The sequence below is a fragment of the Globicephala melas genome, chromosome 12 (assembly GCF_963455315.2).
Source record: "Globicephala melas chromosome 12, mGloMel1.2, whole genome shotgun sequence".
Lineage (NCBI taxonomy): Eukaryota > Metazoa > Chordata > Mammalia > Artiodactyla > Delphinidae > Globicephala > Globicephala melas.
In genome coordinates, this window is record NC_083325.1 from 64,235,733 (window position 1) to 64,251,168 (window position 15,436).

General features: G+C 46.6%; 1 protein-coding gene and 2 non-coding genes across 7 annotated transcripts in view; 2 read left to right on the top strand and 1 right to left on the bottom strand.

The window, feature by feature from the left end:
- The window catches only part of LTBP1 (latent transforming growth factor beta binding protein 1), a 424,584-nt gene extending 415,372 nt beyond the window's left edge, over positions 1-9,212 (bottom strand). For all 5 annotated transcript variants that reach the window (XM_030857973.3, XM_030857970.3, XM_030857967.3 and 2 more), the window contains exons 1-2: positions 8,749-9,212; positions 7,619-7,689 (exon numbers count right to left, since the gene is read on the bottom strand). In XM_030857973.3, the coding sequence (XP_030713833.1) occupies positions 7,619-7,689; positions 8,749-9,212 (535 nt within the window). The remainder of the gene's footprint in view (positions 1-7,618; positions 7,690-8,748) is intronic.
- Positions 1,498-1,604, top strand: LOC115854346 (U6 spliceosomal RNA). The gene has a single exon (XR_004039970.2). It is a non-coding gene; the product is annotated as a U6 spliceosomal RNA (small nuclear RNA).
- Positions 9,213-13,474: 4,262 nt separating the features above from the next.
- LOC115854340 (U5 spliceosomal RNA) lies at positions 13,475-13,590 on the top strand. The gene has a single exon (XR_004039964.1). It is a non-coding gene; the product is annotated as a U5 spliceosomal RNA (small nuclear RNA).
- Positions 13,591-15,436: the final 1,846 nt, after the last annotated feature.

Below are 15,436 nucleotides of genomic sequence, written 5' to 3' on the forward strand. Positions count from 1 at the left end.
GGGTGGTTTTAAAAACATGAGCAGCTGAATGTATTATTTTCTGCATTTTTGTGTATTTAAAATATTTTATAATTAAAAATAAAATATTTAGTGGAAAAAGCGCCCAATGTGTTCCAAAGTGTTTCAACCTTTTTTAAAACCACTTTATTTAACCACCTATGTATCATTAACAATTTTGCAAGTGTCCAACTCTTGTAAAAATGTATGTATTTATCATTCAACTAACAAAAGAAAAACTGGGTGTAATAACCCTGTATGCAGCCATCTTTGTACGTACTATTTAAAGCTGACCTAAAGCAATGTGTAGAGGGCTCCTGCCTTGACAAGTTTCTAAATTGCTAAGTGTTAGGCTTGGCCTTCAGATTCCCACACAAAGTGTCATAAATATTGCCCAGGACAGGGTTCCTTCTGGATCACTGTTTCTCAAAAGGTGAGCCACCTCCATCAGCATCACCTGATGTGCTCATTAAACAAAAATCCCAGAGACTCTGATTCAAGAAAGCAGTTTAACAAACTCCTCCAGCGACCAGCTGCACATTCATGTTTAAGAGGCATCATAGAATCTCTTTAAAGCAGAACAAGTGGAAATGCCCAGAGGTATAACCAAAATCACCAGTGGCCAGTTCCTCACATCTTCTGCTCCCTGAAGCAGCCAGAGCTCCTGAATTAGGGAAGAAGCCACATTAGATCCACAGTCACAGACTATGTGGGAGGAGCACAACTGAGCCTCTGCCCACCCGCCCTGGGGTCATTGCTAGGGAATCCCTGACTGCCTCAGGGGTGGCCCAGCTCTGAGCAGCCCACTTCTCAAGCCCACGTGCAGAGCATCTATGGCCTTCTATCGTGAGTCGAATGGTTCCCCCCACAAAGAAAGCTGTGTTGGATTCCTGATCCCTGGTACCTTAGTTTGTGACCTTATTTGGAGACAGGGTCTTTACAGAGGTAACCAAGTTAAAAATGAGGTCATTATGGTGAGCTCTAATCTGATATGACGGGTGTCCTTATAGAAAGGGGAAATTTGGACACAAAGATAGACATGCCTAGAGGGGAAATGAGGTGAAGAAACACAAGGAGAAGACAGCCTTCTGCTAGCCAGGGAGAGAGGCCTGGAACAGATCTTCCCTTACAAGGAAGCAACCCTCTCGACACCCTGATTTTGGACTTCTAGCCTCCAGAACTCTGAGACAATACATTTCTGTTGTTCTAAGCCACCCAGTTTGCGGTACTTTGTTACAGGCTTGGGAGATCACACAGCAAATAGAGGCAGTGAAAGCCAGTCCAAAGCAGGGCTGTCAGGAGAGTCGAAGACCAAGACCTCAAGAGAGATGCTGCCACACTGGACGTCCAGGAAGCCTAGGGCAGTAGAAAGAACAATAAACCAAGAGCCACAGAGCTGGGGTGGGGTCTGAGCCCTGCCCCCCATTTAAAAAGGGGGTAATAAATCATGGCTGCCTGGTCTACACTCCCAGGGTGTGAAGGTCAAGAAAATGCTCTCCAGTGCTGGCTTCTGCAGCACATACACTAATATTGGAAAGATACAGAGAAGATTAGCGTGACCCCTGCACAAGGAGGACATGCAAATTCATGAAACATTCCTTTTTTTTTTTTTTTTTAAAGTAAAAGAAAGAAAGCAAACGCCCTTCACAGGCTCCAAAGCACTGCACAAATTACCCTCCCCTCATCAGCAGCTTCTCAACCCCTGCTCTGATCTTGGTCAGTGTTACAAGAGTGGCGACACCGCCCTAGCACTCCTAGTTGCCCTGTTCATTGCTAGGAAGAACTTGGAAGCAAAATCTGCATTTTAGGAAAACTTATTTGAGCTCCCAAACACGTTTGAGTATGTTTGGAATATCCAAGACAACAAAAAACAGGCTCAGAAACAGCAGACTCCCGTGGTGGCCAAAGGCCCTTTGAACAAGGCAGGCTTCCTAAGGGCCAAGGGTTCAACGGGCAGAGAAACACTTCACTAAAGCAGGCCGGGCAGGGGCAGGAGGGCGAGGTGTTCAGGTTGGCCCAGGGGCTGCAGGGTTTCACAATGAAGGTTTAAGTATGATTGCAGCCCAGGATTTATGGTTCCTAAATGTTTGTTTTAACCAGTGCTGAGAACACATATTTGACCCAGTGTGAACTTGACCTCTGGGTCCTTCTCCCTTCACCGGGCGGTCTGTGCCGCACGACAAGATTTTCCAGCCGACCCTCCCACCCCTGCTCCCAGTACTGGGGCCGGGGCGGTGCTCCCAGCAGCTGCCACAATAAACCTCACTGTGGATCTATTGGCGAAGCAGCTGTCAATGGCCACAGCGGGCAGACGAAAGCTGTGTGATCACTCCGGGCCCAACTCCCGAGCTCAGCTAGCACAAGGCCAAGCCCAGAGGGACAGGAGACAGCCTGAAAGGCCTCTGTCACCTGCAACTCCAGCCACACCCCACACTCATGGATGATGCCCTCGACTGCGGCAACTCTAAGCACCAAGGGTAGACGTGACTACGTCTCTTCCGTATATAATTAAGGAAAATGTCTAGGGTTGGCTTTTGGGTTTTTTTTCCCCCAAAGCACTGTGGGCTGAATGCCAGTGGAAAAGCAATGGAATATCGATTTTCTGTTTCTTGCTAAGGAGAGAACAAGTCATTTGATGTGCCATGAGTTAAGTGAGTAAAAACAGACCCCGCACTCTCTACAGCTGGCTGCGTTTCTCCTCTATTCACAGACCCTGGCACATGGTAAAAGCTAAACAGATATCCGTTAAAGAAATGAAAGAACCATCCATGCATTTAGGGAGGGCCTGCCGTGTGCCAGGCACCCGCTTTGGATTCAGATCTGCCATCTTTCCTGTTCCATCCACCTCATCCTGCCAACCCGGCCTCACCCTCATCTCCCCTTTATTCTTTTGTGTTGTCTGTTCCCAGGTCCAGTCTCCTCTTTAAAGCTGAGCCCACTGGCAATGTCTCTCTCTGGCCTGCGCTTACCCTGCGAGGGGCACAATAAGATTGGAACAACCAAGAGGGGGTAGGTTCAGTTTAGACAGAGGGAACAAAATGCAAAAATGGGGATAGGCCAAAAAAAGTTAACACCCTCCCAATAAATGTGAACCCCTTGGAAAGGGAACAGATGCAGTGCCTTCTCCTTTGCCCAAAATGGACATCGCTATCAGCAGTCGTTCCACATTAATAACTAAAATGCCATATCCCGAGCTGTGATTTCAATTCCTAGAGACACACATACAGAGGGTGTCTGGAAAAGAAGCATTAACATGCAACTGGGCATCTCTACGTAGAGACTGGGTGGCTAAAGCCCTCGGGGCTGCCACTGCGGACCCCCACATCCATTCTCTCTGCCCGTGTGGGTCTGCTGCCATTTGTTTCACATCTCTCTGATTGGCAATTTCAGGTTTGCTAAATCTTCAGTCTTCAGAAGCATTTGCCTATGGCCCATTTAAATTAAGTTTCAATCAACTAAAAACAATCCAGTCTGCCTCGAAGGGGCACCTTGTTTTCCTCACAGGATTAAGCAAACTGAACAACAGAAACGCATCCCAACTCTTATGCAGAAATATTTTTTGCATCAACTGGAAAACAGTCTCTACAAACTGAAATTCTTCAGCTAAACCCTTTCAATTATCCTCAAAATAGAACTGACAATTACAAGGCATCCTTGCTGTTGATTTAAATTTAATGTGCACATTTAAATGTGCATACACATTGTATGATAACTACTACCTTTTTTTAATTTGAAGTATAGTTGTTTTACAATGTTGTGTTAATTATGTATATGATGATTACTATCGTAATAAGGAAATTCATGTTGACATGCCATTGGTTTTTGTATTTGTTAAATGTAATAAACCATATCCAAGTGCAATTGTTCAATCTCAGCATAATAAGGAAGTGAGAGAGGAAAGAGACCACAAAGCAATTGCTTTTGCAGTCTAAATTTCACTAGTATTTACCAAAGTAGTTGTAGTCACGAAAATTGGTGTCAGAATTTTTTCCATTCGATTTATGAATACCTTAGGGGAGTATTTTCCATGTAAACAGCAAGCTTTACACAAAGAGAACTAGAGATACACAAATAATCTAATATTTAGTCTCTTTCAAAGTTCTTTTAAAATAAATCATTCTGGGATACAGAACAACCCAGCCTACTTTATTTCTTTTTTCTCAGTAATCAAAGCCAGGCAGGATGGAAGTGACTGGCGTTTTCATTTATTCCTTTTTTTATTCATCTATATTGAGGTATAATTGACAAATAAAAATTGTATGTATTTAAAGTGTATAACAATGTTTTGATATACGCACACATTGTAAAATAAGCACCACAGTCAAGCTGATAAACGTACCCATCACCACACAGTTAACGCGCGTGTGTGTGTGTGTGTGTGTGTGTGTGTGTGTGTGTGGTGGGAACGCGCTAAGATCTACCCTCTGAAGAAATTTCAAGTATATAACACAGTACTGTTAACTATAGTCACACCGCTGTGTATTAGATCTCCAGAACTTATTCATCCTGAGGGACTGAAACTTTGTACCGCTTGACCAATATCTCCCTATTTCCCCCTCCCCCAGCCCTAAACTACTTTAAAGCTGTAATATAAAAAGGGATCCACATGTACATTCTTTGAAAAGAAGATGACGAGAAACATACATAGGGAAGAAAGAAAACCAAATAATGGATAAATGAGACAGGATTTACTTGGCTTGATTCAATAATAAACTCTGAGACTCCTTCTGGTTTCATCAAGGCTTTCACATCCATCATTCTATTTCACCTTGATACCTGTAACAATCCTAGAAAGTAGTCAAATTTGGGGTTTGTTTTGTTTTGTTTTGTTTTTTTGGCCATGCCGTATGGCATGTGGGATCTTAGTTCCCCAACCAGGGATTAAACCCACACCCCCTGCAGTGGAAACGTGGAGTCTTATCCACTGGACCGCCAGGGAAGTCCCAGTAGTCAAGTTTTTAGCACAGTCATTTCAGGATGGGAAAATATAAGGGTCAGAGAGGTCAAATGAATTCCCCAAGGCCACACAGCTAGTGAACGCTTGAGGGTTTAAACTCAGGTTTCCTGAACCCAAGGCCAGGGGTCTTTCCTGGTGTCACACTGCTTAGCCATGGACACAAGTTTTGCCGCATCAGTGGTAACCCCAGTTGTCCCATGTGAAGGTATAAGGCTCCCTCATCTCCCTGGCTCTGCACAGGGAGACAAACACAAGACCCCCCATTGAAACATATCCATCTAGCGTATATTACTTTGGATTGAGCACTGACCTAACCCAGCATCATTTTTAAAAACACAACTGTTCTTGAAAGAAGTTGTGATTTAAGCTTCCACCATTTGGGCCTGAATTAATTTGTCAGATTGGGCAGTACTGGAAGGCTAATGTTACACTGATTGCTTAGGTCCCGGTGCTGTCCAAGGGCTACCTTCTAGAAGCTGGAAGGATAACTTAAACCAAAAGCCGGAAGCATTTGTTATTGGTATCGTGAGACTAAGCCAACGGAGCAACTTCCTCTGGAACACTGTATACAGTAACTGTGCAACCCTAACTTTTCTGACGGGTAGCCTTTTGCAGCCTTTCTCTTTCTGGGTCACCAGAGGGCAAACCTGGCTAAACCGAGGCACACTTGTGCCCTTGCCTTCCTCACCTGGAGAAGCAGGAAGCCAAGAGGTGATTCCTCAAGATCGGATGTTCTCCTTCTAGAGCATCTTCTTTGGACCTGCAAATCCTCAGACGACCTAAGAATGGGGTACTACTCTCTTTTCAGAGAGGGCACTCAACGGCATCATTTGCCAAGTAAACTTCTTTGAAAGTCTTAACACATTCTCTCTAATGGGCACCAAGGAGCACTATAACACCATCACCTATAACAACCATCACCTATAACAACCTGCTCTGTATCTTTAATCTTTACACAGCAATACCCACTTTGCACAGCAATGCTGCTGTCATGGATGAGCTGTCTGCACATAACAGGCAAACAACATCATAGCAGGAGTTACCGAAGGGAGGAGAGGGTATGTAATTGGACCCAAGCAATTGTAAATTCAGGAAAATGCTGGTGCGCTATTGTCAAGTGTAATCTAAGAAGATGTGAAGAATTACGACAATCTAAAATGCCTGGGGCTTCCCTGGTGGCACAGTGGTTAAGAATCTGCCTGCCGATGCAGGGGCCACGGGTTCGAGCCGTGGTCCGGGAAGATCCCACATGCCGCGGAGTAACTAAGCCTGTGTGCCACAACTACTGAGCCTGCACTCTAGAGCCCACGAGCCACAACTACTGAGCCCACATGCCACGACTACTGAAGCCCGCGCACCTAGAGCCTGTGCTCCACAACAAGAGAAGCCCGCGCACCGCAACGAAGAGTAGCCCCCGCTCGTCACAACTAGAGAAAGCATGCGAGCAGCAACAAAGACCCAACACAGCCAAAAATAAATAAATAAAATAAATTTAAAATTAAAAATAAAATGCCTACAACCCTGAGTATTTCTGACCTAGCGGTTTGAGTTCAATATCAAGGAGGCTGATTAGTGAGTTCATGTCTGCCACTACTCCTTGATCACAGCCAAATCATAACCCACCTGGACACTGCTTTTTATAAAACTAAAGCCACTATGCCAAAGTCCTGTTTCTTTCAAGGATTGAAGGCATCTTCCAACAAGCAAGTTCACCAGAATGACTGTAATAGAAATGACCATAATAGAAAAAATTTTTAATTAATTCACCAGCATTTTAAAATCCAAACCGTATACAAGACAAATTGCTAAATTTTACTTATTACACTGAATACCAAAAAGCAGCTAAAATTTTGAACGATTCTAATCCACATGTTTATGGTTCAAACTCTATGCAGAGAACACATAAGAATGCTTAACTACTCCTGAATGGAAGTAAGAATTCTTTATGTCCAGGTAGCACCAGACAGAATCAACTCGTCAAGAGGACCCTCAAAGAATATTTTACCTTAATCTTTAATTTCACAATGCAGAGGGAAGTATTTTCTGATGTTCTCAAATCTATATGCATCATTAATATATGTTTCAAAACACTCCTAAGCCTGTGTATTAGCTGGAGAAACAATGCAGGAAAACCCACTTGTCAGTTCTGAAGAACAGTAGAGTGGTTACCTCCTAGGAAACAGGCCACAAGGACGGCAGATTCTGAGTGCTGTTTTCAGAAAGCTTTAACACTACTGATGTTTTGTTCCAGAGCAGGGCGTCCTACTTCCCATTCCCCTCCTACCATCAACTTAAAGAATGTTTTTCGTTTGTCGATATCCATGGTTAAATTAATTGCACTGGTTCTGCCATACGGCACATCCTCCAATGGGAATTTCTTTTCCTAGCCCCTGATTCACGGTGGTAACAGAGTAATTAATACCACGGTTGGGTGCAAGGGAATCTTGGATGCACGGCACGGTTTTGTACAATGAATCGCTGCTGGCCTTGATACCATCATTACCCTGGCCCAGCCCTTCCTGGGTGGTGATGAAGGCTTCAGATAACGGGGTAGACTGCATCACAGACATTGCATAGCCTCTTCAAGTGACCCCTGTGGGATGCCTCGTGTGGACAGACCCACTTCACCTACTGTGCAGGGCTGCTGTGAACCTGGAAACTTACGTTTGGTGCATCTCTGGGAGCCAGGGGCCTTACTCCAGCCATGGCAGCACTGCCCTCCACAGACATTGACCCTGAAACAAACAAAGCAAGACCCCTGAGTCCAGTAGTAGCGACACTCCCTTCCAGAGAACCCAAGCCTCCAGGGTGCTCCTGCAAGCCCAGCCTCCTGCTTCCACATTCCTCTGGCTTCGAAACAGGGACCCAGGATGTCCAACCCAAAGCTGCCCAAGCAGAAGGGTAAGGACAGTGTATCAGGGAAGGATGGAAGAACCAAAACCTGCATAACCTAGAACTATACAGGAGGGGAGAACAAGGTCCAAATAAACGGTTTTCTTAACTCCAAAAGTAAAGTAGAGCCAAATGTATTTTGTGTATTATCTGCACCCACGTTTTAAATTGAATCTGAGTTTCAGAGAGAGGCGTCCAAACAGGAGTGAAATCACAACGCTTGGAACCACCCCTGAAGAAAACAACAACAACAAATAAGCAAAACAAGTCTTCCCCCACACTCTCAACCTGTGATTAATGAGGAGGAGGGGCAAGGAGGACGTTTATGAACGCCCAGTAACAAACTATCCAACCGAAACTCCTGTCAATGCTAAGACACGCCGCCCCAGGAAAACAGACCCCACAGGTGCAGGGAAGCCAAGCTCGCAATTAGTAGGATGCTGAAAATTCCAGGTCACAAAACAGGAAGTGGATCTTTACAGGCAGCCCTCCTCCAAACTTTTTTTTTTTCCATTAGCTCAAGAAAAAAAATTAAACTGAGCTGCAAAGAGAAGTTTAATTGATGCTGAGGGATTAAGCTGTAGTGACTTCACGTTTACGCCCATCTTCTAGGAGTAGTTTGGTTCGCGCACAGGAGGTTACGCCCCAGGCAGAAATGCCTTTTGTGTTTACCCGCAGCTCAGTAACAATGCGATCGGAGTTTATCCTCAAAGTTCCCCGGCTTCCCCGCACTCCGCTCTTCCCGCCGCGCTGCAAGCGAGGCAGGCAGAGGCGGGCGGGGAGGAGACAACCCACCGACGGCGCACTACGCCCACGGCCGCCGCTGGGCTCCCAGGAGCCGCGTCTCCCCGGGTACCCGCGCGGGCGGCGCGCGCGAGGAAGGAGGGAGGGTGTGGGCTTACCCCTGCAGCTGCTGCTTCTGGTGAACCTGCAGCCTCGAGCCCCCGCCGATCTGGGTCTCCTGCGGCACTTTGGAGCGCACCGCTTGCCTGCCTTGTTTGGCGAACGGCGCGGCCGCCGGGTGACCGCCAGGCTTGGGGTGGAGCTGCCCGCCGGAGCCCCCGGGACGCGCCGGCTCCGGCGGTGGCGGTGGCCGGAGCCCCTGCAGGGCCGCGCCGCCGGGCGCGCTGGTGCGCCGAGTCCGCTCCGAGGGGGCCCCGGCGCCCGCCGAGCTACGGCTGTACCTGGCGTTGAGCGCGACGTTGAAGGTCCGCGGGCGCTGGGGCCCGCCCAGGGGCAAGGCGCCCGCCGCCAGGCCGGGGCCCGGGCGCACCACGTACGTGATCCTCCGCACCCGGCAGTGCACCGAGGACGCGAGCAACCCTGCCCAGAGCAGGAGCCCCCACCTGAGCCAGGCCCCCGCCATCGCGGGCCCCAGCCGGCGCCCCCGGCCCCGGCCCCCGCCCCCGGCCGCGCCGCTCGCCCGGTGCGGCCGCCCACGCGCACTCAGGCTCCCCCGAGAACAACCGCGAGCCCGGGAAAGGCGGGGAGGAGGAAAACTCGGTTGCAGGAGAGGAAGTTCTGCGGGCTGCTGAACGGCCCCAGACCCCAGCCGAAAGCGGCGGGGAGGAGGGGGCGGGGTGGGGGTGGGGAACGCGGGGCCCGGGAGGGGAGGGGCGAGGGGCGCGGGCCGCGCAAGGTGAGGGTCCGCTCGCCCCGCCGCCGGCGCAGGGGCTGCCGCGCCCGGGACCCGGCGAGAGTGGGCGAGGGCGGGTGTGAGCGCGCGGGACGCTCAGCGGCAGCCCGGGCTGCAAAGTCTTTAAAAAGTTTCTCTCGCCGTGGAACCGAGTGTCAGATCTGAACAGCCAATCTCCGGCAGACGTGACGTCAGGCAGTAAATCCTAATTGGGGAAAGCGTGAGATGAGCCCGAGAACACGCCGCCACTCTCCACATCCACATCGATTGTTCCTATGGGTCGGCAAGGCAGAGGTCCCCGCTCCTCGATCCCGTCTCCCGGGAAAGGACAAAGGACTCGGCAAAGTCACTGAACGGTCCTTTCCTTCTAGAAGCCCCACAGGACTCATTTGATACTGTCTGGAAGGCATTTCCAGTCATTTTCTTATCCGTGTTTGCTCGGATACTTGCTGTGGGTATTGGATTAAAATACTAGATCGGGCCCCAGAAAGGACTGCTCGGGGTGCGCGGAGTGTCCATCGAAAGTGTTTAGATGGTTCCCTTTGGGATTGTAAACTCCGCGTGACTGATTCTGAGTGTGCAGCTTCTGGTACCCTACTCCTCTCTTGGCATGTACCAGGGTGGGCAGCAGGGGGCGCCCGCGTAGACTGGGAAAACCGCAACAGGAATCGACCCCGCAGGCAGCCCTGCTCCTGGTGAAAAGGCCTGTATGACAGGAATACAGGGCTTAGGATCCATGATAACGCCAAGCCATTATTAGTCTCTTTTTAAAGTCAGATCAGTTCCCTGGACCCCTATCCGAAAGGAAAGGATCACTCACCGGAGATGACACAAAATCACATTAAGGGAGATGCAGAATGTCCCAGGGGACAGAGTCCCTGGGGTCAGGGTGCTTTTGGGTGGAAACCATGAAATAGTAACATATTTACTTCTAGCATTTGAATTTAAAACGGTGTCTCCAGCAGCATTCACGCTTTTATTACATGAATGCAATAGAAAACCCCGCATTGGCTAGTGGACAGTTGGTAGCAGGTGACAATGGTTTAAAAAGAATTAATAGAAATGATTTAAAGTTGAAGAAACTTAATCCCTTAATCTATTTTTTCTGTACATTGGAGAAAGACCTCCAATATTTGATTTGGCAGGAGAGGGTCTCAGTCCATCTGTCTGACCACCAGTTTCATGTGAGAACACACTCTGAGAGCCAGGCACAGAATAAACAGCATTTGACCAGAGGGAGAGACCTCAGTTCAGTCCTAACACTGCCGCTAAGTAGCTGAAAGACCACAGGCAGTTCACCTCTCCTCTCTGAACCTTGACTTCCTCCTCTATAATCCAACAGAGAAGTTGGATTAAAAATTCCTTTCAGCCCTAAGAGTCTGTGGCTCTAAGAACATCCCTGTGGACAAGATGAGAGGTCACTCAAGGTCAGTCTCTGAGCCAGGCCAAAGGGAACCAGCTGAGAAGACTGAGGAAGGAGGGTGGGTGAAGAAAATGCCTCCCAGGCTGGGATTCTGTAGAAAGGACAGCGCACAAGCTAATAAATATTCACCAAGTGCTGCTCTGAGGCAAGCAGAGAGGCTGACCCTTTGCAGAAACAAAGTATCACAGGCACAACCTTTTTGTTCTGGAGAATCTTCCTATCTGGTTAGAGAGAAAAAATGTAAATAAACAAAAGCTTTTTAAAAAGATAAATAAAGCAACAGTTTGAGATAATAACCGAACTCTCCCAAGGCGGTATCTGATTTGTGAGAGGGCAACGTCACTGGACAACCCACAATTCTTTGTCATCTCATGGAAAATTCACAACATGTAGGGAAAACATTTCCTACCCGCAGCTCAAATCAGTCTACAGAGATTTTCTCTCTCAGGTAGGGATTATGAGCAACAGTTGAAGTAGATGGGGCCAGGGGGTGTCTAGAAGCAATAACTCCATGCTGAAGAGCCTAGGCTGGAAAGAAGACGTGTCAGACAGGTGAAAGCTCAGGAAATAGTGATGGACAGCATCACCAAAGGACCAGACTGCAGTCTGTGGTGGTGGGTGAGCTCTTCTTGTTAGGCATTGCAGGACTCAGATGGACGGCATACATCAAAGCCTGTTTTGGTCAATGAGAGGCAGCTGCCTGCAGAGGGCAGAGCCTGGACAGGGATCCAGAGGGCTGGGCTGGAGCAGTGTGGCTGCTTCACTTCCCACGGGAACCTGAGCAAGTCATTTCACCTGAGAGCCTGTTTCCAGAGGGCCTGGAGATCAACCCAAGGTCCTCACATTTGGGGACAGCAGTGAGCTCAACCACGCTCTATGACTGCAGAAAAAAAATGTTTCAAAAGATACAACGCAATCTTTCTTTCTCTTGACCCACAGCAAAGCAGAGGTGGGTATCTCACCCCAGTCTTCAATCTGATTACGACCTGCCTTATGACAGATTTGGATACGTTACAATCAGATAATCTCTGAAACGTAACCACGGGAAGAATCTCTAGCGTAAATGTTAATCTCATCCGTGAATGATCATATACATTTGTATGCATGTGTGTTTATATACAACCATGAATGTGGTAATATACACATAAGCAAGCAGCCCCTCTAGTTGAGAAACTCCAGCAAAGTCATAGTTTTTCCACATCAGCCTCTTGCTGTCTACATAACTAGTAAGATAATCCTTGAAAAATGTGTTGTGCAACCTATGTACTATCATATGAGATGGTCACTCATCTAAAACACTGAACTCGCTATTAATCTGAAAATGAAAGCCGAGTTTCTTTCAGGCATGGGGACCAGTCTTTGCCAAGTTTAGACCCTGTTTAATGCCAAGACCCCTAGGTTTCAAGGTCCGTTTATATGGGCAGTACACAACTTCCTGGTTCAAGACACAAGTCTTTAAAGATCTCATAAAACTTCTTGGACTTCAGACGGTTTTTACAAAACAATACTCAGATGAGCTAAGTGTAAATGAATCAGAAAAAAGGATTATATTTCCCATAAAAACTCATGGGTTTGAGGATTAGGGGAAGAAAGGAAGGCTGGCAAATGCCAAACTTTTTAAAGCACTTTGAAACCATTAGTCAAATTCTAAATGCAGCCAGTTTCCCTCATCCTTACATTTTATGAGTTTTGTAACTGAAAATCTTTTCCCACATTTAAGATCAGCTACAAATCAACTTCTGTGGCTGCCTACGATCAGAATCCCTTCCGCCCATCTTTTCTTCCAGCCAAGGATTTCATGGAGCCCCTCTTAGTTCTAATTGCATCAAGAAATTCTTAGAAAGAGAGGGGAGAAGAGACAGAGAGAAATAGGAATTCAGTGAGTTGTAGACAAAAGGAAGAGAAAGGAGAGTAAAAGCAAGAGAGAGAGGGAGATTGAGGAATGGAAAAGAAAGGGACGGGAAAACAGGAGAGAAAGTGTGAAGACAGAGAGGGGATGCAGTGGAAGGAGGGACAAAAAGAGGTGGGTGGAGGGAAGCTAGGAAGAGGATGGATTGGAGAAGTGCAAAATGAAGGAGAAATCAATGAATGAGAAGAGGAGCAAACAGGTAGGAGGAGGGGAAAAGGAAACATAGGGAGAGGAGAATTATACCTGGCATCCACGGGCTAATCTTCTCAGGCTGCTCACCAGGACCCTGGCAGCCATTTCTGAACCTCGGTGGGTTCTGACCTGAACATCAGCTTGTCCAGGTTTGGGCTAGAATTAAACCTGTGACCTTGGAAGGTGCTAGCAAGGTGGCTGGCTGGCTGCCCTACACCACATGCGAAGTGGGAGACACAGGACGTCCTGTGTTCTCTCACACAAGCTGGTGGCCAAAGACCGCAGCTTCAGCTCGAGATGCCTGCAAGGAGGTACTACATTTACTCTTGTGGTCCTCTCCCTTGTTCTTTCAACCATTTCATCAAAAGAGCAGAGATGAAAGAGATTAGAAATGTGTGAGTTCCTCCACGTTTAACTCAGCTTCCATGAAAAATCACACGGAGCTTTACCAGTGAAGAAGTAAAGCTCATACTCTGGTTTCTCTTCAGATCATATAAATCGTTCGCCTTTTACTAAAGATTTCCGTGGAGAGGAACAATTCTGAGTTTTTACCCAATTTTTTGAGGTCTTGTGTTTGCAAGGCCAATTAAAAAAAAGAAAAAAAAGAAGTAAAGCTGAGACTCAACCCATGGAGGTATCAGTGTTTCTGCCAAGATGTGTCAGCAAGATGGCAACAGAGCTGATGTGCAGAGAAAGATGAGGTGCCCCTGGAACTGAGCAACAAGTGGAACCAAGGTTTACACCAGGGCTTTCCTTCCCTTTAAAGCTTCAGGTCTGAAATCTAAGCATCCTTAGTTGTCACTCAACAAATGTGTGTTGACCCCAGGGCCCCCAGCTAGCCTACGTAAACCCACACAGCAAAATCAAAACAAACTTCCATTTCAGGTGGAGAAGTTTAAATAATGCCTGGCTGGATTGCAATCCCCAGCGAGTGCCTTTGTGCTGACCCTGAGTGCCTGGCCATGGCAATACAGACCCTGTCCACGTGGAGTCTAATGAGGTAAACAGACCTGGAACAAGTAATTACATGTGTGGTGAGTATTGAAAAAAGGACTGTGGGAAATGAAACCCATAAAAGGAAAAGTGTCAGGGTTATGGACTAGTTTTCTACAAATTTTGAAGAGCCCATCCACAAAAGGAAATTCACCAAAAGTAACGTTTTATGTACACTAAATTTCCCTTTCTGATTATTTTGGTCGTTTCTTACTTACCTTGAGTATAATCAAGGATAAGTATCACACAGTGGCAGCTGCCAAAGACAATGAAATGCCTCTGTCTTCAGGGAACCAAAATCTGTTCATCAATTTACTTTCATTGAGGCTTTTCATACCCATTTAGTCAAATTTTTGAATATTAAACATGAAACTACATAATAATTAAGTAGCTATCAATACAATTTTATTTATACTTTTCATTCACTTCCTCCAAACTTCACTGGGTCATTGGCTGGTCAACATTCAAGAGGGCACAAAGGAAATGTGTTCTTTGTCTCAAAGAGTTTGCATCTTGGGAAATACTTGGATGTACACTGAACTGAGATGCCCTTCAACTCTATGAAACACATGACTTTTGATCACAAAACAGCCCCCAATGAAATGCAGTTCACTTTGGTGCCTCAGTTATAAACACTCTGATCTTCCATTCAGTCAATGGACATTCACCTAGTTTCCCTGCTTAAATTTAAGTTCAAAGATGCCCAGACACCTGCAAGGTTGGTTGAGTGCCTGGTAGGCAAGCAGAGTAACGCTCTCTTCCCTCAAATGCAGGTACTGACAAGTCATGATCCAATTTTAAGAGGAACCTTCCGCTTTGTGTCAGCCCCTATGCTTCCCGGGTTGTTGAGTTGATGGAATTGCTTCTTTGTGTAAATTTCAGGACATTAGTCATTGTTATTTCTCTTGTCTACATTAGAATTTTCACCCAATGGCACAAGTATGTGATGCTGCCTGAGTTTAACGCTTGATTCTAATTATTTTTTTCCAAAAATATTCTCTCTGCCTCCCATAAAATTGATTAAAATATCATACAGTGAATAAAGCAGCCTAGAAAAAAGAAGAAAATGAGGGAAGTTACTGTACCACCTCTACATATCAATTCCTAGACAGCCTGTCTGGTCTTCTAAGACCCAAGGCCCTTCAAAGATTGCTTCCTTCTCACTCTTTTAACCTCATCTTGGGCTACTCTCCCAAATGAACCTCTGTTTCAACTACATTTATCTACCCATTTTTCTTCTTTCTCTTTGAAAGAAAGAAAAAAAAAGGCTGGCCAGCCACTAATCTGCAAAAAAAGGACACCCATATTCCTGCCTCTAGTCTCACCTTACATCATTCTCCTGACATACCATCATCTCTTCAACTAAGTCCTACTCCTCCTTCAAAATAGAATTCAAGATCCTTTACTTCCATGAAGCTCTTTGGACCACCCTAAACC